General features: G+C 44.4%; 1 protein-coding gene across 7 annotated transcripts in view; it reads right to left on the bottom strand.

Annotated features, from left to right (window-relative positions):
* The window catches only part of STIM1 (stromal interaction molecule 1), a 181,669-nt gene extending 157,782 nt beyond the window's left edge, over positions 1-23,887 (bottom strand). For all 7 annotated transcript variants that reach the window (XM_029956161.1, XM_029956159.1, XM_029956160.1 and 4 more), the window contains exon 1: positions 23,332-23,887. In XM_029956161.1, coding sequence (XP_029812021.1) covers positions 23,332-23,470 — 139 coding nt within the window. In that variant the 5' untranslated portion in view covers positions 23,471-23,887. The remainder of the gene's footprint in view (positions 1-23,331) is intronic.
* Positions 23,888-23,903: the final 16 nt, after the last annotated feature.

The raw sequence follows: 23,903 nt of genomic DNA on the forward strand, positions 1-23,903 counted from the left end.
TGAACATTGGGGTACATGTGCTCCTATGCATCAGCACTTCTGTATCCCTTGGGTAACTCTCTAGCAGTGCTATTGTTAGGTCATAAGGGAGTTCTATGGATAGTTTTTTGAGGAACCTCCACACTGTTTTCCAGAGCGGCTGCACCAGTTTACATTCCCACAGGACGGCTCTATCTAAATAAGAGATGGATAGTGCTTCTTCCAGCCAAAGAGGTCGAAGCGGTTCTGGAAACTTTGGTGGTGATCGTGGAGGTGGTTTTGGTGGGAATGACAACTTTGGTCGTCGAGGAAACTTCAGTGGGCGTGGTGGCTTTGGTGGCAGTCGAGGTGGTGGTGGATATGATGGCAATGGGGATGGCTATGATGGATTTGGTGACAATGGAAGCAACTTTGGAGGTGGTGGAAGCTAAAATGATTTTGGCAATTACAACAGTCAGTCTTCAAATTTTGGACCCATGAGAGGAGGAAATTTTGGAGGCAGAAGCTCTGGCCCCTATGGTGGTGGAGGCCAATACTTTGCCAAACCACGAAACCAAGGTGGCTCTGGCGGTTCCAGCAGCAGCAGTAGCTATGACAGTGGCAGAAGGCTTTAATTACTGCCAGAAAACAGAGCTTAGCAGGAGAGGAGAGCCAGAGAAGTGACAGGGAAGCCACAGGTTACAGCAGATTCGTGAGCTCAGCCAAGCACAGTGGTGGCAGGGCCACGCTGCTATAAAGAAGACATGTTTTAGACAATACTCATGTGTATGGGCAAAAAACTCGAAGGCTGTATTTGTGACTAATTGTATAACAGGTTATTTTAGTTTCTGTTCTGTGCAAAGTAAATGTAAAAGATTCCAACAAAGGGTTTTAATGTAGATTTTTTTTTTGCACCCATGCTGTTGATCGCTAAATGTAATAGTCTGATCATGAATAAATGTGTCCTTTTTAAAAAAATAATAAAATTAAAATAAAAAATAAAAAGACGGAAACAGCCAAGTGTCCATTGAGAGATGAGTGAATAAACAGTGGTATATACGTACAATGGAACCTTAGCTACCCACAAAAAGGGATGGAGTACTGCTTCATTCTACATGCTACAGGCTGCAACACGAACTTCCAGGATATTATGCTACGCAAAAGAAGCCAGACACAAAAGGTAACATTTGTCATGATTCCATTCATATGAAATATCTAGACTAGGTGAATCCGTACAGACAGAACGCAGACTGGTGGCCACTAGTGAAGGAGAGCAACTATATAAAGCACAGCTTCACAAGTATGGGATCCCTTTGGGGTATAAAATTGGTTTGGAACAAGACAGAGATGGTGGTTACACATCACGGTGAATGTACGAAATGCCACTGAGTTGTAAGTGTATATGGTTAATTTTTTGTTATGTGAATTTCACCTCAATCAAAAAAAAAAAGATGAATGGCCCATAGTACCATTATGTGGTTCCATTATGTGGTACAATTAAGGGCCATTATGTGGCCCTTAAATACATTCTCACAGTAGCCATAGGCTCATAAAAATTAATGATTTCTCCAGGGCCAAGAGGCTAATAAGCAACATCAAAGCCAGATTTTAAACTCTAATCTGCCTGTTCCCAAAGCTCAGGCCATTGTCACACATGAAATTGTCTAGCATCACACATCCTGTCCTATTTCTTAGATGTCTATGAGAGAATGTTCTGACCTCTCAAAATAAACCAGTGCCTCTCAGTTTAACGTTAACCCTGGCAGCCACAGGGTCAGAACCTCTCTCAAGCAGTAGCAACCCAGAGCACTGACACCTCTAAGAAGTACCTGAGATTGCTGTCTGGGCTATTCCATCATCCCCCAGGTCACCAAGTAAGCCTTCTAAAAACCCAAATGTAGATGTTCTGCCCTCGATGGCCTTGAGGGTAGGGTTCCAGGAAATGCGAGGGAAATATACTAATGTGGAAGGCATGGCAAACAAAACACTAAGCAGAAATCAGTACTGAGACCTAGTCTCAGTTCTGCCCCTAATTGTAATATGACCTTGAGAAGTTACCTGCCTTCTTTGCACTTGTTTTTTCTGCTATAGTACAGAAATAATAAACCTCTACCATCACAAATCACAGGTTTACTATGGTATGATGAGCAAAAAGACAGATCTTGAACAGAAGAGTGCTTTGTAAAGTGCAAAGCACAAACCAACTGCAGGGTCATGATGATATAATTACCCCTAGCTGGCTGGAGAGAAGAAAAACGTCCATGAAACAATCAGAAAGTGAAACAGTAGATAATTAGGTGTCTAATTATATGATACAGACCTGGAAGTTTATAGTCTCGAAAGGGAAAGTCTCTGGGATTCTCCAGAGAAACTGTATAGAAACGAATGGACAGGACTGAAGGATGATGGCAGAATAAGTGTGTGGCCAGGGCAAAGGAGGTAAATAGCCACAGCAAAGGGGGGGTGAAGCAGCGGGACAGCAGCGGTGCTGGATCAGACGCTGTGTGTTGGGAGGGCAGGGAGGACACAGTGGGTAGTTAGGTAAGGCCACACTGTGGAGAGAAAGACAGGCCGAGGGCAGGATGCAACTGGCCACAGAGAGCAACAAGAGTGAGCAGAGCTGGATTTCACAGCAAACACTGAGCACTAACAATGTGGTAGGCACTACCATAGGTTATGGGGATACTGGGAGAGATAAAGACAGGAACCTTGCTCTCATGACTCTGCATTGGAACCCTAGCTCTTCTGTCTGCAGTGACATGAACATCAAGGAACAAGCTTTATAATCACAGGAGTCTGGATTCAAATCCCTGCACTGCTATTGCGAGGTCAGTGATGTTCATGGAGTAACCAAAGCTCACTAATTCCCACTTTCCTCATTTGCAAAACAGAAATAATAATCTTTCATAGGATGGTGGTGAGTACTAAATTCTATAAAGCACATTAAAGAAAGAAACTTGGTGTGTGCCTTCCCAATCCACAGCAGATGATAACTATTACCATCTATCATTTACTACCACTGTGACTGGGGGAAAGTTGCTCAACCTCTCAGGGCTACAGTTTCCCTCATCAGTGTACTTCTCAAGCTTGTTGTGAAGGTTAAAGGAAATAACTGATCTAAAGCACCTAGCAGGAGGCAACACCTCAGCAAAGTTCCCTTTTCTTCCCTTATCTCCTTTCCTAGCCCTCCTCCCTTTCCCTTTTCCCAGGCCCAAATTTGAGATCTCCGTTGTGACAATACTCAGCTCCAAAAGGAGGGCATTGAGGACACAGCTAGGGCGCGTGCTGACTCTAGAAGCCAGAAGGCCCATTGAATCACCGAACTAACTTACCCAGTGCCTGACCACTCCCATCCAGGAAGACATGCTTTACCCATTTCTTGCCAAGGGGCTCTAATTCACAACCAAGAAGCCCTTTCTACCTGATGGCCTGACAATTCCCCTCAAGAAACTAAACCAGAAGAGAAAGCTCTGAGTCTAAAATGATGATAAAAGACAGGAGAGTGATATTTCCAGTGTCTTAAAACCATAAGATAAAAGGGAGTGTGCTGGGCATTGTGCACATACGACAAGGGCAGGCAAACCTGTGGCAACTTCCAAAGGTCCGGGAATGTCTCAGAAAAAGGCCCTCAGCCTGCTGGAGTCACTCAGGCATGAAGAAAAAATTAGCTTTTCACTAGTAAAGGTCAACTCATAAATACCTGATTAACCCAAGCAAATATGCTCTGCTTCGAGTCCTGGGAGAATTTACAACAGATCCAGAACAGAAGTCAAACTGAATACACGTTTTCAAAGCTATAACTAACAATTATCGAGGCAGGACATGGAGGAGGGGGTGCCGGCGGGCTATAAGAGCTGAATCCAAGTCAGGTGAGTCCAGACTCTCCAGTGGAAGCTGCTTTTTCTGGAAACAAACTCTGCACAAACCTATAGTGCCAAAGTTAACTTGCCTTGAAAGATAGGAGCCAGCCTTCCCATCAAGACCACGGGAAATGCAGAGAAGTAAAGCATATTAATTCCAACATCCTTGCTCAATCCCTGGGAATTCCTTTTGTAAAGAAATATACCAGCAATTCTGACCTTTTACATTAGGAAGACATGGTCATGCCAAACCTCTGGAGCCACTGGCTACACTTCCCCAAGAAGATGTGCCTTTGCCTCTGTACTTCCATCACACTTAGCAAATCAGAAAGGGAAAACGAAAGGGAAAATCATCTTTCATAGAGCACTTACTAGGATTTCTAGAAAAGTTGTTACATTTTTAATTTTTTTTAATTTTTGTAATATTTATTTATTTTTGAGAGAGAGAGAGCAAAAAGAGGGAGAGAGAGAGAGGGAGAGAGGAATCCCAAGCAGGTGCTGTGCTGATCTGTGCTATCAGCACAGAGCCAGATGCAGGACTCAGACTCACGAACCATGAGATCATTACTTGAGCCGAAGTCAAGAGTCGGATGCTTTACCAACTGAGACACCCATGTGCCCCAAAGTTTAAAATGCTTTTAAACCAATAATCCTGTAGCGTAGTTAATCCTTGTCCCATTTTATCAATGAAGAAACTGAGCACCAGAAAGATTAGGCAAGTTGCTCAGGAAAAAGGCTGATAAAGGGTAGAGTCCAAATATGAACCTAGTCTGCCTGATTCCAAAACTTACTTACTTTTTCTTTCGATAATTATTTATTGAGAGCTTACTATGTGCCATGTGCTAGTCTTGGGTGAACATACAGCAGTGTATAAGACAGGCAAGAACCTCTGTCTTTATAGAGATTTCATTCCTGAACAAAGCTGCCTCCATATTTAGCACACCACACTTCTAATAAGCAGATAACAAATCTCTGTATTTCTTTCTCCTCTGCCAGGCAGGACTCGACAGGTAACATATTAAAGGCATGAATGTGGTCCTTGCCCTCACCTCACAAGAATTCCTCTCAGAGGTTGCCCAAACAGCATTATTATTTATTCATCAGTTCTGCATCTTTCTTCACATCTATGGCAAGCCATATTTTAAACCAAAGGCTTCCTTGCAGTAGTGGCAATGAGTTGACACGAGTAGGACTTCAGAGTTTACAAAGCACTTTGTGTACATTATCTTATTTAATCCTCATAAACTTAAACAAGATACATATTGTTCCCACCTCCCATGCAAACAGACATCAGAAAGTTTAGTTACTAGTTTCTTGGGTCCTTATACATAATGGAGTACTGTAGCTGAGCTAAAGCACAGTTCTTCCTGGTCCCGAGTATGTTCTCTTCCCCTTCGCCAAGAACATCTCATTATCTATTCTCAACACTGGAGAAACCAAAAGGGTGTCATGTCGCTATCTAGACCATTCGGTGTGAATAAGCTATTTCAGGTTTCCCATACTATCAAAACAGAGCAGATAAACAGAAACCACTGCATTTCCTCCTATCATGTTATTTATTTTTGATTGGTATCAATATCTTGTTACTTTTCCCATTAAAGGTGTTTTAACTGCATTTTGTTATATCCTAATTTGCCATTTATCCCCAAGAGAACTTTTCACGTGAAACACTAAGCGTATATGCTATATGAATAGAAAAAGCCCTGAAAATACTTTTACAATTTTTTTCAAATTAGAAATATAATTCAATTTATGAAAATGCCTTCACAGGCTTGTCTGCTTCAGGAAAGACTTTAGCCTCTGAAGTGACATATACCATTAGGTAAAGGTTGCAGAAAGTATAAGCCTTAAATGCAAGTTAATAACTGAGTATGTTCTTTTTTTTTTTAATTTTTTTTTCTTAATGTTTTATTTATTTTTGATACAGAGAGAGACAGAGCATGAGAGGGGGAGGGGCAGAGAGTGAAGGAGACACAGAACAGGAAGCAGGCTCCAGGCTCCGAGCTAGGTGTCAGCACAGAGCCCGATGCGGGGCTCGAACCCACGAGCGTGAGATCTGACCTGAGCCGAAGCCGGAGGCTTAACCGACTGAGCCACCCAGGCGCCCCTGAGTATGTTCTTTATAAAAATAACGCAGCCCCATATCTCCAACCTCTACTCCCACCCCTTCCAGACTCAACAGGTATATTCCAGCAACCGAGGCCAGGCTGAGGGCTTTGTTGTAGCGTTGTTCTAATTTATTAATTACAAGGAAACTACAAGAAAGAAACGAACTCTAAAGCTAGATAAGAAAATTACAGAAGGGAACAGATGCCTGCTCTCCAGGAACCCAAAAGGCATCCTACCTAAAAGCCCTGCTGCCTCCAGGATAACTTGGCACACTCTGCACAAACCAAGAAGACTCAGGCTTGGCCTGTTTCAGAGATCTAGCCAAGACTGCCCAAAACCCTTCCCTTCATCAGTTTGTCACAATGCCTAAAATTCTAACACTATAACTTCATGTAGTTCTTTAACAAACACATCCTGAGTGCCACCCCTTGTAGGAGTGGTAGTAGTCAAATGGGTAGGTGTGTGTGTGTGTGTGTGTGTGTGTGTGTGTGTGTGTGTGTGTATCCATGCCTCATGAGTATTAGATTAGAGAGAGGCGCTGAGGGCTCTGGAAATGCAGGTCAAGAAAATAATTGTGACTACAGAAACTGAAGAAGTTTTTCTGGAGGTAGGAAAACAGCTCAGTGTGGAAACATAGGAAGGAATAAAATCATTCGTGCTACTTTAGGACAGTAACCAGGGGCTTTGGGGGAGGCCTGGATTTAATTCTGGTTCAGTTGCTTATGGGATATAATGACAATCCAGCAGATTATTTTCCTTTCATGAGTATTTCTTCATCTGTAAAATGGACATGATACACATTTCAAAAGACAGCTGTGTAAAACACTAGCTCCAACCTGACACATGGTGTCAAGTAATAAATATCCTTTCTTCTCCCTTTTTCTGGTTAGAACAGGAACACACATCAGGGAAGGATGCCCCAAGACAATGAAAATTACTTTCCAGCTAAAGGAGCAAAGCCCCTTGGGGGTTAGTAGAATAGACAGTCAACCTGAAAGGGCATCTCAGGAGTCTAGAGAGTAACAAATCCAGGCATATCCCGATGCAGGTCTCAGCCTATTATCTCTTTCCACTATGAGACAAGTGGCAACCCATTCTGGACAAATACCACATCGTTGAGCATCTAGCTAGATGAGGAAATGGAAACCCACTCCTCAGCTCCCTGCAAGGACAGCCCTGTGCCAACTTCCGGTACTACAGGAGGCTGGAGCAGGACCTAGTGGAAGAAAGTGTTGAGTCCAGCTGCCAACATTTTAATTAGTCTAACCTTAAAAGTTTATAGCCACAGGAGATTAAAAGGAGCCCCCAGGGAAAGCCTCTGCCCTTCACACAGTTCAGCCAATTAGATCTGCTCAAGTGCCCTAATTTTCAGCCCTGGATTCTTGCGGGGAATCAGGCCTCACCAAGCTCTAACTCCTGGCTGAGTATAGTAGGCACTCACTCAGCTCAGGAAGAGGTTGGGTGTGGGCTGTGAGAGAGGCAGTATCAAGTATGCCCTGAGGCCCTGACACCCTTCCAGCTTTGGTAAACTAAGCCTTGCCTTCTTGCCAGGCTCCATTCCTCCACCCCAGTGTCCTACGGTGACTCATTCTCCCAGTGGCTATACCCTAGCTGATCCACACCCAAATAGCTAGCAAAGGCTAGTTTTGATTCTCAGTTCTGGGGTAACCTCACCCCAGTAATGCTTGTAATTTAAAGGGAGATTCTCCAAAATGGAAATGACTTCAAGACTCAAAAGAATTGAGCTACATGGTAACCAGGAGGCAAATATGAAAACTAAGGCACAAAAAGGTGAAGTTCAAGTTAATGACAAGATGTTACACTCGAAAGCCAGCACACTTTACATTTCCCAAAGGCTCAGGCTTTCCCCCTTGCAAGTTTTCCTGTTGTCACTGAGAGTGAAAAAGCAAGGTTATGAGGAAGAGTGAGAACCTAGGGAACATAGGAGATGGGATGAACCAGGGAATTACACAGATGACCAGACAATTCAAAGGAAAACCGATAATAAATTATTCACATTTGTGTAAGACTAAATATTTGTCACATGATTTCATAAGATTATTACATTTGTGTAAGACCGAATGCTTGTCACATTATTTCATAAGAACTTGTCATACTATTTCACATCAACCTTCTGAGATAGGGTCTATTAACCCCAAAATACCTGGTATGGGGAAAGAGAGGCCTAGAAAGTTCTAGAGTATCACAACCCATATTAACTATAACTACTTAATTCCTATTCTAGTGTTGTTGTTTTTTTTAAGTTGTATTTATTTATTTGGAGTAGGGGGGTCGCAGACCGGAAGACAATCCCAAACTGACAGGGCTGAGCACGACATGGGGCTTGAACCCACAAACCCTGAGATCAAGACCTGAGCCAAAATTAAGAGTCCAATGTTCAACCAACTGAGCCACCCAGGTGCCCCTGGTGTTCTTTTTTGTTGTTGTTGTTATTAAAGTACCTATTCCATAAAGAAAACTGTGAAGACTCAAGAGAACCAAGCTAGAAGAGGGAAGAAAAAGAAATACAGGTTCAAGGGAAATTAGTGAAAAGAAAATGCTTTAAGACAAAGCTACAAAACAAGAAGCAGCCATGTGATTAATCAGAAACTCTTGTGTTCCCACTCTCTCAGAGGGTGGGTGACAAGACATCAGACAAGATGGCCAGTTTGAGGCCCACTTCCATGACAGAGAGCTTCATAACCACAGACCTGCTACCTGACAACACACAAGCAGCCTACTCCCCCTTCTCCAGAGGACTCGGGAATATGCGTACTAAACCAAAGAGATGACCATGAGAGGACTCCAAGCACTAGTTTGACCAGCAGCTACACCCTACTGCCTCTGTTCCCAGGGCTTACCCTGGTCTAGCAGGAGGCTCTCCCAAAGCATAGCTTAAAATTCAGCTATCACTCTGTCCCAACACCTTAAACCAGCAGAAGGTTGGCAGAAGACCCTGAGGCAAGTGAGTCATACTCATCTTCTCTCAGGCCAAGAAGAACTGATAGGATGTGGTCACTTAGTGTTCCTTCAGTAATTGTAATCCCCACTAGAATAGTGGAGATATGGGACTATGTAAAACTTGGCATGTTCCCACACCAGAAGGCCCCAAATACAGGTGAGCAGCCTAGGACAGCCTAAAGTGAAAGAAGACCTTCCATGAAAAACTGTGAGTTTAAGTCTGCTCTTCTTTGGCCAAAATACTCACTATATAAATTAGCTCCACCACAAGCCATAATCCTGGAAGAGCACCCTCATACAGTACTTAAGAGTTTTACAAAGTACCTTATCTTCCATAGCCTCCATAACGTAGAGATTAATTATTCCTTTTTTTTGCAAATTTGGAAATTAAGGCTCAGAGAGAAAAGGGAAACATGTCAAGATTTTATAAACAGAAAATGGCAAAGCCTGGAGTTGAACCCAGATATTTCTATCTCTAAGACGCTCTGCTTTTCCTACATTGAAAGCCCAGCTGTGTTAGGATACTTAATAGCTAAAAAAATAAATAGATTCTCAGACTTGGAATCCACCAAGGAGTCACTGTATAACCTTAGGCAAATCATTTTATTTCTTTAGGCACCAGAAAGCTCATCTATAAAATGGAGAGTTTTGAAACAAGTGTGTGGAAGAAAAGAAGTCTTTGGTTCCTGGAGAACCGTGAAGTGTAGCCCCTTGCCCAGCACTTGAAGTAGAGTCAGATACCCCCATCATTCATCACCCGCTACCACTGACCCTCCTTATGACTGCCATACATTTTCTGTTAATGGCACCAGCAGGCTCCTCATTACCCACACTCAAAATAAGGGCATACCTTTAACTTTTCTTTCCTTCCCTCCCTACCCCTAACCTGTAAGTCCTATTGAATCTACACCCACAATGCAGACCCTAATCTCTTCTCATGAACAAGTGCAAAGTCTCCTTTATCTGGGCTCCCTGCCTCCAACCTCACCCCCACCAGTACATTGTGTATACACTGTGAGATTATCCATCCTAAAGCAAAACTCAGGTCATGTCTCTCCCTTGATCAAAAATCCCAAGAACGACTTATTGACTACAACGTGAAATCTAAAGTTTTTAGCCTGGCATTGAGGCCTTCCCTCATCTTTCCTCAATATTTTATGCCTTATTTTGTAGTACTCTACTTCATAGATGCTACTATACAGCCAATCTGGACTAAGTAATGTCCCCTAAAGACTACTTTTTTCTAGAGCACCTGGATGGCTCAGTCGTTAAGCATTTGACTTCAGCTCAGGTCATGATCTCACAGTTTTTAAGTCTGAGTCCCACCGAGCCCTGCTCCCCTCTCTCTTTCTGCCCCTCCTGGGATTCTCTCTCTGGCCTTGCTCACTCGAGTCCTCTCTCTCCCTCGCTTAAAAAAAAAAAACAAACAAACCAGGGGCGCCTGGGTGACTCAGTTGGTTAAGCGGCCGACTTCATCTCAGGTCGTGATCTCACATTTCATGGGCTCGAGCTCCGCATCAGGCTCTGTGCTGACAGCTCAGAGCCTGGAGGCTGCTTCAGATTCTGTGTCTCCCTCTCTCTCTGGCCCTCCTCCACTCATGCTCTGTTTCTCTCTGTCTCAATAATAAATAAAAACATTTTAAAAATATAATAACAAATAAAACCCTACTTTTTTCCATTCCATGCCTTTACACATGAAATGCCTGCCTCAACATACCTTATATTTCTGCCTAACATATCGGAAGAGCCACTAAGCTGCCTCCTCTTCCATAAAGCTTCCCTGATCTCACTTTCCACAAGGACCATCAGTATCAGTCATAGGGGACTGACCCTGGATTACCTTGCACAATAAACTATAAAACAGGAGATGCATTGTGAGGATTAAAGAAGATCCTGGGGCACCTGGGTGGCTCAGTCAGTTAAGCATCTGACTTTGGCTCAGGTCATGATCTCACAGTTTGTGGGTTCGAGACCCATGTCAGGCTCTGTGCTGACAGTGACCTCAGAGCCTGGAGCCTGTCTCAGATTCTCTGTCTCCTTCTCTCTCTCTGTTTCCCTCCCCTGCTCGCACTGTCTCTCTCTGTTTCTCAAAAATAAATAAAGAACATTAAAAAAAAATTTTAATAAATAAAGAAGATCCTGTATGTGAAAGTATATATACCCCAGTCCTAGTACAGCGTAGGTACTCAATAAATAGGAGCTCTTATTATAATAAAGGAAAATATCAGTGCACAACTTAATTCCCCTATCATACACAGTACTTCTACTGGCAGGAACTGTCATATAACATATGACATACATGTTAAATGTTGCTTGAAGAAGTAAAGAACACTCCAAAGACATAGACTCTGTCCCAAAGTTTATATCCAGAAGAGTTCAACCATAATACTAGTTTTGGAAGATACAGACTGAATACACCCCACTCTGAAGCTGTATACTTCACCAGGGTGATACTCCCATTCAGGATTTATAAGTGAAATACACACTCTCATTCCCTTCCTCACCCCCAAATTCCTAATCCGGTTTCTTCCAAGGCACTTAGATGACAGAACAAACTTATGCCACTAACCATCTGGTAAGCTGTACATTTGTAAATCCAAATGCACCTCTCTAACTCAATTCATATAGCTGTTTCTTTCCCTCCCCACAAGTTATTAAACTAAAATAGAAACATCATTGGCCTTTGGGTCAGATAAACCTAAATTCAAATCTTGGCTTAATAACCTTGGGAAAATCACTTAAATTCTCAGAGTTACAGTCTCCCCATCTACAAAATGAGAAAATATCCACCTTAAAGTGTTCTTGTGCAGATATAAAGCATCCAGCCCAGAGCCCAGAACATGACAGGTGCTCAGTGAATAGTAGCTATCATTATTCTTATCATTGAAGTTATTTGAGTTGTCTTAATTACATATTTATCTCTTTAATGATATGAAGTAGGAGTTCCAGTGAACTGAAGTAGGAGTTCCAGTGAACTTTGCCTTTGTCGGCAAAAGTTACTTGAAACAAACCTCCATGAGCTTGGCTACCCAGCAACACACATGCACACACGCACACAAACTACTTTCTAACCTGTGTATGTATTCTACCTGAAGGGCACCCGTCTCCCGGGCCACTACATTTTATATGCTGGCTCTGGGAACCTGGCAAACATGGACACATTTGTTCTAACATACACGGTAGTGATGAGAGTTCTGAGAGCTTACTGAGAGGCCTGAGATAACCCAGAGAGGCCGAACAGGAGCAGAGCTACAGAATCAGCCTGGAGAGAATCAGCAGCATATGAGATTTGGAAGCCTGCCCACCTGCCTGCCAGTGAGACTTCTGGCCATCACCTAGGCCAGAACTCTACACAAGGCAGCCAGGAGCTCAGTGTACGTGGCTAACAGAGACAAGGGGCAGATGAGTCCTCACGGGGCCCTGCTGGCAGCACAGCTGTCTCTCTTACACCTCTGCCTCCTCTACCAAGTCTCCCTAAAGGGCCCTTCCCCAGTGCCCTGAAGGAAAGCTGGTGTGATGTCTGCTCAGGCTGGAGTTCTCGGAGGCCCAGGGAGTTGAATCAGAGATAACACTTAAAAAGTCAGTCATCATCACCAGACTATCCTACCTCCCTGCTGTACAAGAAGCCGAGCACGAAAGAAGTCTCCCTCCTCCATCCCACAAGCCAGGCTAAGAAAAGCACTTAAAAGTTTATTCTGTTCATGTGGCTTCCTTAGGTTTGACCTGAGGCAAACCCATATGGACCATGGAACCAAAGACAGGGACAGCAGGACCTGTGAGGTTGGCCCTGTCTGAGCACAGCCCATATGCACTCCCACCACAGCCAGCTGCCCAAGGTAGCCACTGCTGTGGCAAACAAAAACTGCTAGCCACAGTCAAGGGCCAACCCATCTCCCAGGGTAACTAATAGTTGTTACTGAGCACAGCTTCAGTAGGTGCTCAATTTATAGGGATAAAGTATGTCAGCAAAGAAATAATGCTCACAGAACTCCTCAGAAAACCCACTGTGTGAACTCTAGCCCTTGTCTCAGAGCACTCTCGTCTAAGCTTTTCACAGAAACTGATGTCAATTTACTCAGCACTCTCCCTTCATGCCTACTTAACCCAAGGATCAACTCATTGTTATCTGTTCATTTATTCAACAAATATCTATTGGGCACATACTCTCTGACCAGCATGGTGATAGACACTGAGGATAGATACTATGGTCAACAAAACAGACATGGCTCTTGTCCTCAAGAGAGAGGAAAATATGCAAAGCAAAACAATCAAATACAGAAAAAAAAATGGCTTTAAAATCTATATAACCCTTTCATATAAATTAACTCTCTTTTAACCTCATTTCTCAAGTGAGGAAACTCCAGTTTGGGTCATACAGCCAGTAAGGACTTAAGCCAGTGCCCGGTGCTCATGATTCTACATCAGGCTATCTCTTCCTTTAAGTGGCATGAGCAGGGTGTGAAGTGCACAGAGTACTGCAGATAGCAAGTGCTACCAGAGTTTGATCAGAGATGAGAGGGAACTCACCGCTAGCACTAATGTCAGGGAATACTTCACAGAGGACAGAGAGGTTAGGTAGGAAGAAAGGGAAAGAGGGAGGGGCGGTCTGAGAAGAGAGTATAATGATATAAGAAAAAGTGAAAGAGATGCACTATAAGGTGTGTTCTGCAGACCAGGATAAAGCAAAAAGTGTGGCTAGACCAAGACACAGAGAAAGGAATAGAAGAAAGTAAAGTAGGCAAAATGTTCTGGGACCAGAACGCTGGGTCAGGGAGGAAACTACCATCCACAGGGGGTCTTGAGAGCCTGCACCATCTCTATGCCAAGCTCCCCAGCAGAAAACAAAAGTACAGCGAGGATAGCTCATTTGAGGTTCTTCTTTGCATGGCCTCTCATGAAATAAATCTGCTCCAGTCTGACAAACATTACAAGGCCATAATCATCTCTATGCAAGTCTACTTGCCCCAGCAAGCTGTGCCAACATAGGCAAGACTTTGTCAAATACTCAGTGCCCAAAGAGTTTCCCCTTGGCCCTTTCCAGGTGGCCACAAGTAACACCACAAAGTTTTTGATACATTTACCCTGGCTGTGGAGGCCCCAAGTAATGCAAGCAGCTGGGCCAAACAATGGTGAGACCTGTAGTATAGTGCCCTGATGCTCCCCCTTCAGGGAGCCTGCTCTGTACATCCCAAGAGACAGAGATCTCTCCTTGCTCTAAACTGAAATGCCAAGAGAGTGGTACTGAATGCAGATATTAGTCATCATATGCCACAGATATTACTGGGCTGCCTTTTCTGTGCCTTATATGAAAGCTCTCTAGCTGTATAGGGCAACTCCTCAGAAGCAGCGCTTGACATTGACTTTGTATACTCCCAATTCTGCCAAGCCCAATTTCTGTGAACAAAATACAACACTCTGAACCACTTTCTCATTTTCTTCTATAGGTCTCAGACCTCTAGTAATCCAAACTGGCTGCATTAGGGTAGAGAGGCTCCACAACAGGGTAGAAACAGCATATGAACGAGAATCAGACATAATTAGATCCTAGCCTTGGCTAAGACCTTGGGTAAGTTTATTCCTCTCATATGTAAAATGAGGAGTTTGGGAGAGATAGTCCTTAAAAGCCCTTCAGCTTTGACATAGTGGGATGCTAAGTCCTAGAACCTAACACCAATGTCCTAAAATGTCAGAGTGTGTTTTTCATCTGTCATTCTATAAGTCCCAATTCAATGTCACTTGTAAGTCTAGCTCTCCGAGGTCAAACTGGGCCAGTAAAGGCTCCAAGGTCAGTAGATGTAAAATGGCAGAACTGGAGACACCAAACGAGGAGGTGGAAAGCAGGGCTAGAACCTAGGATAAAAAGCTGTTAGGATTGGGCCTAATACATAATATAGAGGAATATAGAGAGATGGGCCATGCCAACTCTACATGTCAAAGCAATGAAGTCATGCATGAACCAAGAGGACATAATACTAAAGGGAGTACAGAGAGACACAAAACTCTAGGAGGCAAGCAAAGGAAGTCGAAGAAAAGCTAAGAGGGCATAGCACCCAGAAGCCACTGTTCCCAAGATCATGGCCCTGGGGTGATGCCACAGCCATCCTCTAAGACGGCCCCCCAGTGATCCCACCCTTCTGGTATTCATGCCCTTGTGAAGGCCCTTCACCTTGAGTATGAGCTAGACTTACTGACTTGCTTCCGAAAATTAGAATATGGCAGAAGTTGTGACACATCAATTGCAAGATTAGGCAGTAAAAACAACTGTCACTTCCATCTTGGGCATTCCCTCTTGGATCACTTGTCCTGGGGGAAGCCAACTGCCATGTCATGAAGCCGCTAATGGAGAGGTTCCTGTGGTAAGGGACCAAAGTCTGCCAATTAACATAAATTAACTTGCAAATGCTCTCCCCCCAAAATGAGCCAGCAGCTCCAACCCAACAACCTGATGCAACTTCATGAGACCTTGAGCCAGAGGCACCCAGCTAAATGACACCCACATTCCTAACCCACAGAAGCCATGAGATAATAAATGTTTACTATTTTAATTCTCTAAGTTTGGGGATAATTTGTTATGCACCATTACCGGTGGGGACTGGGCCCATCTGGTCAGCCATTTCAAGTCTGCAGGTGCAGCTGGGGAAGTGGTTATACCCAATAAAAGGAAGGGGGTATGGGCCGGAAATAAAGTCAAATACCAGTACCCAGATTTTATCAACAGCTTCCCTTACAGCCTAGAGTAAACCCTGAATAAAAGTGTAGTTTGGCCACACCCTGAGCCTATACATGTTTGATGGGTAAACCTCAGGTTAAACAATGGATCTCTAGCAGGTTCAGAGAAGCAACTACCCTTAGAGAGGTGACACCAAGAGTAGACACTTGGATTCTGACTGAGGCTTTTCAGTCCCCAACTATCCCTACGTATGTAGTACTTTAGAGTTTATGAAGCCCTTTCACTATAGAAGTTTTCTCATTTGATCCTCACTACAAATCTGTTCACTAAGGTTATTTATTCTCTTTCTAGAGATAAAAAAAAAAAAAAAACTAAAGCTGAAAGAGATGAGGTGAACTACCCTCCATTAGATCCACAGCTAGCAAGGAAAGGAGATGGTATTCTAAAGTCCCCGTAAATCCAGATATTTATGTCTGATGGCTGTGGCCAACTCAGACCCTTCTGCAAAGCCGAGACAATCATCTCACTCTACATCTAGGCTTCTCTCCAGCCCCACCCACTCATTTCCCTATCCTCTCCTCCCCACTCCACATGGGTCCTTGTGGAATTATGACAGATTCCCAGCTACTCTTAACTGCATTCTCTTCCTAAGGACTGCAGTGATAAGAGTGTGGTGTCTTTAAAATCCTACACCTTCTTCTAGCCAGCTTAGTGAACTACAGCAGAATCAGTACCAGAAAACAAATCCCCTTCAGTTTAGTTCTACAAACTTTATAACATACGAAGTATACTACATGCCAAGCCTTGTGCTAAGTACTTGCTGTCCTAACCCCCGAGGAGCTTATGGTCCGCTGAGGAAGGCAAGTACATATACAGATAACTCTATCAGTATAGCATGGTTGTTAAGATTGTAGACTCCACCAGCCTCTGCAGCAGCACTTTGTGATATATAACTTGACTATTCAAACATCCTTGTTGACACAGCTGTTGCCAGACCACTGAGACTAAAAGGGCTCTAAGTGCCAGATCAGTGAGGAACACATCAACAGTTCATATGTTCTGATTTAAAAAAAAAAAAAAAAGCCAGGGGGGGGCACCCAGATGGCTCAGTTGGTTAAGTGTCCAACTCCAGCTTAGATCATGATCTCATGGCTTGTGATTTTGAGCCCTATGTCGGGATTTGGGCTGACTTCAGATTCTGTGTCTGCCTCTCTCTCTGCCTCTTCCCTGCTCACAATCTGTCTCTCTCTCTCTCTCTCTCTTTCTCTCTCTCTCTCTCTCTCTCTCTAATAAATAAATAAATAAAACATTAAAAAAATAAAAATAAAAAAAATTTTTAAAAAGAGATTTTAGGATGGGCACAATAAAAACAGAGATGAATAAAGGACAATGCCTCCTCCCTTCTTCCACAGAGCATACACTGGGGAGAGAGCAAACATATATACAGTGTGTTATGTGCTACATTAGAAACTTATACAAAGTGTCCTGGGGGTAATAAAGAAAGCTCTGTACTGTTATTATTTTATTTCTTAAACTGTGTCCGGGGCACATGGTATGCAATGCATTATTCTTTATAGTTTGTTATATATCTTAAGTATTTCATATTTTTTAATGTTTATTTATTTTTGAGAGAGACAGCCAGAGTGCAAGTGGGGGAGGGACAAGGAGAGGGAGGGGAGACAGTCTCCAGGTTTTGAGCTGTCAGCACAGAGCACAACACACGAATCACGAGATCCTATCCTGAGCTGAAGTTGGATACTCAACTGAGTATCCCAGGTGCCACCAAATATTTCATATTTATTTGCAGTAACGAGAAAGCGGGGGGAGAGAGGGAGAAAGGAAGGAAGGGAGGAAGGAAGGAAGGAAAGGAGGGAGGGAGAGAAAAGTTCTGTTGGAAGCCCAGTTTGGAGTCTTTCTCCCTGGAAGTCTAACAGCCAGAGCTGCTGGGCTTCTGGAGTATCATTTCCCACAAAGGAAAATGTACCACAGCATGCCCATGAAGTCATTAAGCAACGTATCTCAAAGTTACTCAGCAGGAAATGAGGGGCCTTTTGGTGCTCAAACCCAAGTCGTGTGGAGCCCTAGGAAACCATTCCCCTCAACAAGACCTCATCTCTTCCTTGCCAGAGAACAGGCGTTCTTAACATGAAGGCCCCACATTCATATGGAGCCCATGGATAGAATTCAGAGGGGCCTGTGAATTTGGATGGGAAAGAAATTACATCTTTATTTCCAATATTCTTTTACTGAAAGTTAACATTTCCTTCAATTATTATGGGCAACCAACCACAGTATTACTAACAGGACCTATGATTTTGTCACCAAAAGAAATGACAGACACTTTCACATTATGTTACACTGCTATAGACATCTCAAAATATTATTTACACTCATCATTATTTCAAAATTATGGTAGTTCTTAGATCTCCTGCTAGATTACACCTGACGGCAATCCTCTGTCTACAGGCCCTCGTGCGAGGTAACTGGCAAGTTTGAAGCAGCTCTGCCCAGTTATTGTTCAGCCAGCCGCCAGACAGTGAAAGTCCACGTGCTCTCGCTGGTGACCCAGGCATCTACAATGCCCCCTTTCCTCCAGCCTCCCCCAGGTCAAGACCACCACTCCCTCCTGGTTCCCTTCTGCCTCTATCCAACGCTTCCTTCCAGGAAGCCCTCCCCAACCACCTCAGCCTAGCCCAACCCACACATAGCTCTCTTAATCCTTAGCCTACACTGTCTACACTGCCTGGATATCTGCTTCACTAAGCCTGTCCTTTATGCTACATTTAATATTCTCTAAATATATATTCCCACCCCAGCCCACAGACTTAGACTTCTTTGGTAGCCCTGTCTCTTCTATAGTGCCAAGCAAGCAATAAGGACTCATTATGGGCTTGTGGATTGAGTTAAGTCAGGGTCCTTGACTCGACTGTCTTCATCTAGTTCCACCAGTAACCCACTGTGGAACTTCTATTCGATGCTTCTCTGGATGTCGGTTTCCTCGTTTGTAAAAATAAGTGCGCTGAACTAACTGATATTTCCACCTCTTAACTTCTGAATTAGGGAACCACTTTTTATCTCCCAAGATCTGAGAAAAAATTATGGGGGAAACTGAAATGCCTCCCCCAGCTCTCCCAGGCACTGTTAGTCACTTGCTCCTCTGGGCTTCCCACAGTCTTTTGTGTGTATATACAATACCTCTAGCACAGCGTTTATCACAAGTTGTGAGAGAGTGTATAACCTAAGGGCTGAGGTGAAGGAAGGCAGGAGAAGAGTCAGGCTGCCTGGATTCAAATTCTGGCTCTACTCCCGACTCACTGTATAAGTCGCTGTTACTTAACCTCTCTATGATTCCATTTCCTCAAATATAAAACAGGACTAATACTTAGCACACCAGATGATTGTAAGAAATAAAGTGTTTGGAATATGCCTGCCACACTAAGCACTAACAAAGGCTAGTTGCTATTATTGCTGCTGTTATTAATGTCTTACGAGGCACTGAGTTGCTGCTTCAGTTGGATCTCTGTCCTCCTATTCGCCAAACAGCACTCTGCTCAACGCTTTCTCTCACAGCACCCACCACACAATAATATATTTATTTATGTATTGATTTCCTATTTCCCCACTAGACTGTAAACTCCTTGAGGGCAGAGAACATGTCTGTTTCGTTCATCCTTAAATTCCCACCACCAAACATAGTGTGTGGCCCAGAAAAGACACTCAAACATTTGTTGAATAAATAGCACGACCTGGCAGTGTTCAAGGTTTGCTGAATAAATTAACCTAGCTAAGAGGTGATTGTCAAAGCTGAGGTGTAGATGCAGATGATGCCCTAGCTGCCCCAGGATTAATGTGACCCTCTCTCAGCCCCAATATTAGCCTCAGCCAAGCCCCACCCACCTGCTCTTGGCCCCCATCCAGTTCCGGGAGCTACCCTCAGCTAAAATTAGCATAGCCACCAAGATGGCCAGGCCATTTATAGCCTCAGAGGCAGCAGCAACTAGCTGGGTGGGCACGCAGGGTTCTAGCTTCCCACTACCGTCAGGGGTTGATTGAGAAGCCAGCTTGCAGTCCACAAACTGCCTAGATGCTTATCCTCCAAGGCCCTGTTGTGGCTATAATGAGTCACGCCACACAGTTCCTGATCAGAGACCCTCAGTATCTCCAACACTGGCAGTCACAACCTGACTCACCTGGGATCCCCCCACAAACATTCCACAGAAAACATTTTGAGTTTCTGAAAGCAATGAGCCCAGAGTGTATGGGAAGTTCCAAGCATCAGTTCCAGGCCAGCTTCAGAAAAGCAGTCCCCAGGGTTGCACTTCGAGGCACAGATCATTACTGATAAAGTGACTTAGCACGGCTGGGGGTGCAGGCATCAGAGAGCCAGAAGATGACAGGAATGGCCTCCCTACTCTCGAATGAGAGAGCCTCATAGCTGAGCACCTGCCTTCACTGCAGGAACAGGGCTTCCATAGAAACATACACATCCAACAAGAAAGAAAATCCAATTCTCTGGCCCCTGCAGAAGATCCGGATCTGAGCTACAGTCACCAGCGCCTGCCTAAATAATTCAGGAAGAAAGTAACATTCTCTTGGCCCTACCTAGCACTCTTTTAACAAGGCAGTACAAGAAGAGATGGAAGAAATCTAAGACCTGCCTGTAAGACTGCACAGGGCCAGTTTCTTCACCTATAAAAATGGGGATAATATCAACTGCCATGCATTCTAGTAGGTGATTATGAGACTTCTACAGGAAATTGTAAAATATAAACTGTAGAGAACAAGGGACACAAAGCTGGCTCAGTCAGTAGACATGTGACCCTTGCTCTTGGGGTCTTAGGTTCAAGTCCCTTGCTGGGTGTATAGATTACTTAATTATTTTTTAAATATTAAAATATATATATATGGGGGGCACCTGGGTGGCTCAGTCAGTTAAGCATCTGACTCTTGATTTTCAGTCAGGTCATGATCTCAAGGTTTGTAAGATGGAGCCCTGCGTTGGGCTCTGCACTGACATGGCAGAACCTATGATTCTCTCTCTGACTCTCCCCAACTCATTCATTCTCTCTCTCTCTCTTTCTCTCTCTCTCTCTCTCTCAAAATAAATAAATAAATAAATAAAGTCTAAAAAATAAACAAAAATAAACTAAAATAAAAAATAAATTGACAAAGTATGCTCAACCGGATTAGAGAAATGGCAAGTTTACAGACAGGTAAAACTCCTGAACTCTAAGAATACATGGAGACTGAAAGAGCTAGGCAAGGGCCTGGCTGCATAGACAGCTTCTCCCCAAATCCTTTGGCAGAGTTCAGTCCATGAGCCACCTCTTTGCAAAAAATGAGTCCCAGACAGGCCAGGCCCAAGGGGACAACCTCCTAGAACAATAGTGCTGGGGTCCCCAGATTCCCACAAACTCTAACTAGGCCCAGCACCTAGGGTATCTCTCTGAGTCTTCCCTCCTTGGGATTCAGTATTATTGTGACAACACAAACAAATTTCTTTTTTTTTTAATGTTATTTATAGGGGCACCTGTGTGGCTCAGTTGGCTGAGTGGCCGACTTCAGCTCAGGTCAGGATCTCACAGTCTGTAGGTTCGAGCCCCACGTCAGGTTCTGTGCTGACAGCTCAGAGCCTGAAGCCTGCTTCCAATTCTGTCTCTCTCTCTCTCTCTCTCTCTCTCTCTCTGCCCCTCCCCTGCTTGCTCTCTCTCTCTCAAAAAAAAATAATAAACATTAAATAAATAAATAAATAAATGTTTATTTATATTTTTAAGTTTATTTATCTATTTTGAGAGAGACAGAGAGAGAGAGAATCCCAGGCAAGCTCCATACCATCAGCATAAACCCCAATGTGGGGCTCTGTCCCAAGAACAATGAGATCATAACCTGAGCTGAAGCTGGATGCTTAACTGACCTGACCCACCCAGGCACCCCTAATGTTTGTTTATTTTTGAGAGAGAGAGAGGGAGAGACAGAATCCCAAGCACATTCTGTGCCATCAATGCAGAGTCTAACACACGGCTCCAACCCATGAAGCACAGGACTATGACCCAAGCCCAAATTCAGAGTTGGACACCCAACTGACTGAGCCACCCCAGGCACACCAACAGAAACTAATTTGTGAACTGAGAGGAACCAAAGGGCAAACAAGAGGCCTAGGTGATAAAATCAGCATATCCAGTCCTCTAAGATATGTTGTAAAGAGGGCTGTCCCCCTAAGCTCAAGTCATGGGGTGGTTCTGAGGGATGCCAGAATGCCTCTTACCTTAGGCAGGCGCGCACACGCACACACACACACACATCTTGATAGTAAGCTAATGCCTAAAATTCAAAACTTTATACCTTTAGCCGGTGTCTAAGGTATAAAACACCCCCACCCAAAAATACTCATTTTATGTCAGGCATTCATATTTTAGGGTGACAAAAGGACACTTTATCAGTTACAAACAGGAATGTCACTGAAGCAGCAGAGATGCTCCAGTTTGATCTAAATCTGTCTACTAGTCTTTCCCTTCACAACCCAATGAAAACCGAGCTTTGAGCTACCTTTCAGGAGGCAAGGAAATACCATATGGAGAAAGAGGATTAATACGCAAGAAGGACCTATCTTCAAAACAACAGCCTAGGTGCTATGCTTGTACATAGGGCAATCCCCACCTCAACTGGAACTCAGTCCTTCAGATATTTTGGAATCACACTCACCCATAATCAAAGAAGTTAAAAAAAAGGGAGTTTTCCGAGAAAGAATCTACCACCAAAGCCAGCCCCTGGATCTGTCCATGAAATTTCCCAGCCATCATGACCTATGTTTCCTTTTCCTCCTTGTATAAATGGGTATCCCTGAGTAGTCCCCCCATTTAGACTTGCCCCCCGTCATCAAGAACTCAGCTCTAAACACTCCCCACTCCGCCCCCCAGTACATTGAATAGATCACAATGACAGAATAAGAGAAATGGGGAAAGAAAACTGAATTCCTTCTAAGCCTTGTGTAAAACAACTGAACTTTACAAAAGTATTCTTTCTTCTGCAACAGATCACCAGAGCTCCTGATATCTTGACAAGTCTCCATGATTTGCATAAGGAAAAACAGATCAAGCGTGTCCTAGAATTCCTACTCTGATCAGTCAGAAGAAACAAAATAAATCAACAAGTGGTCCCAGAAATTCTACCATTCCTTTGATAAGAAAAAGCCATTTAACTCCCTAGTGGTAAGTAGGATTCTAAGGAAGTACGTTGATATTTCAAATGGGATAGCTAAAAGACAGCAGATTACCTAAGGGATAGGAGGGACTAAGTTTCCCATGTTTGTTGGAACAGAAAGACACACTCAACACCAAGCTATAGGGCAACAGAGCTGGCCCAGCCCTGACTTTCCCTGCCCAACCCACGTAGCCTCAACCTCCCCTGTGCTGCCAAGTGCTTGAAACTGGCCAAGAGCAATAGACATATCATCTGCCCAAGCCATTCTTCCTGACAAGTAGTCCTGAGAAGGGGTCCTGATCTGAAAGGCCAAGGTGCCCCAAAGGCCAATCTCTTCTGGTTGCCGACAAAGGACATACTGTGAAGGGAGGAGGAAAGTTGTTCATGAGAGAGAAACATTAGCCATGGCTCCAGAACAGAAAGAACTCCTTGGGCTGCCGAGGGCAGGCAGTGCCATCCATGTGTGAGTCCTCCATCAACGCATATGCACAAACCTAAGGTTCAATTTGCCCACTCAGGCACCTCGGTTGAGTAAACGCCCCAAGCCCAGCCCAGCCCGTGGCAAGGCCTTACCTGCTGCAGTGGACTCTTCAGAACTAGCCCCTGAACCGCTTCCTGTACCCTTCTCGCTGTGGCTATGGCTGAGGCTCTGGCCGTGATGCAGGAGGAGCCCCCAGAGGAGCCACAGGGCAACACGGGCGCACACATCCATGACTCCAGGTCTCAGTCAACATGCGCCTGATGTGGACACCTCGGGATCCCAGAGGCAAAGCCAGGAACCCCGAAGTGTAGCCGACAGTCCTGGAACCCCAGGCAAGATGCCCTCGAGGCGCCGCAGCTGTCCAGCCACCCGCCGGCCTGCCTCCTCCGACAGCCAAAGGTCAAGTGCTCCAAGTTTGGGCGAGGGAGGAGGGCGGGTGCCTCCGGTCCAACAGTGGGTCCGCGGGAGCTGCGGCGGCCTGAGCGCCTGGTCTGCTCCGGCCGCTTCCGGAGAGTTTGGACAGGGTGGCTGCGGGGCCGCTGTCAGCTCCGCAGCGGGCTACACCTCTGCGGGAGAGGGGGCGGACGGGCGGGATCTCCCGCGGGCACCGGAGTGGGGGGAGGGAGGGAAGGAAGGGGAAGAGGGGGGCACCTGGCCTCGCCCC

Source organism: Suricata suricatta, chromosome 11 (genome assembly GCF_006229205.1).
Source record: "Suricata suricatta isolate VVHF042 chromosome 11, meerkat_22Aug2017_6uvM2_HiC, whole genome shotgun sequence".
In the NCBI taxonomy this organism is placed as follows: domain Eukaryota; kingdom Metazoa; phylum Chordata; class Mammalia; order Carnivora; family Herpestidae; genus Suricata; species Suricata suricatta.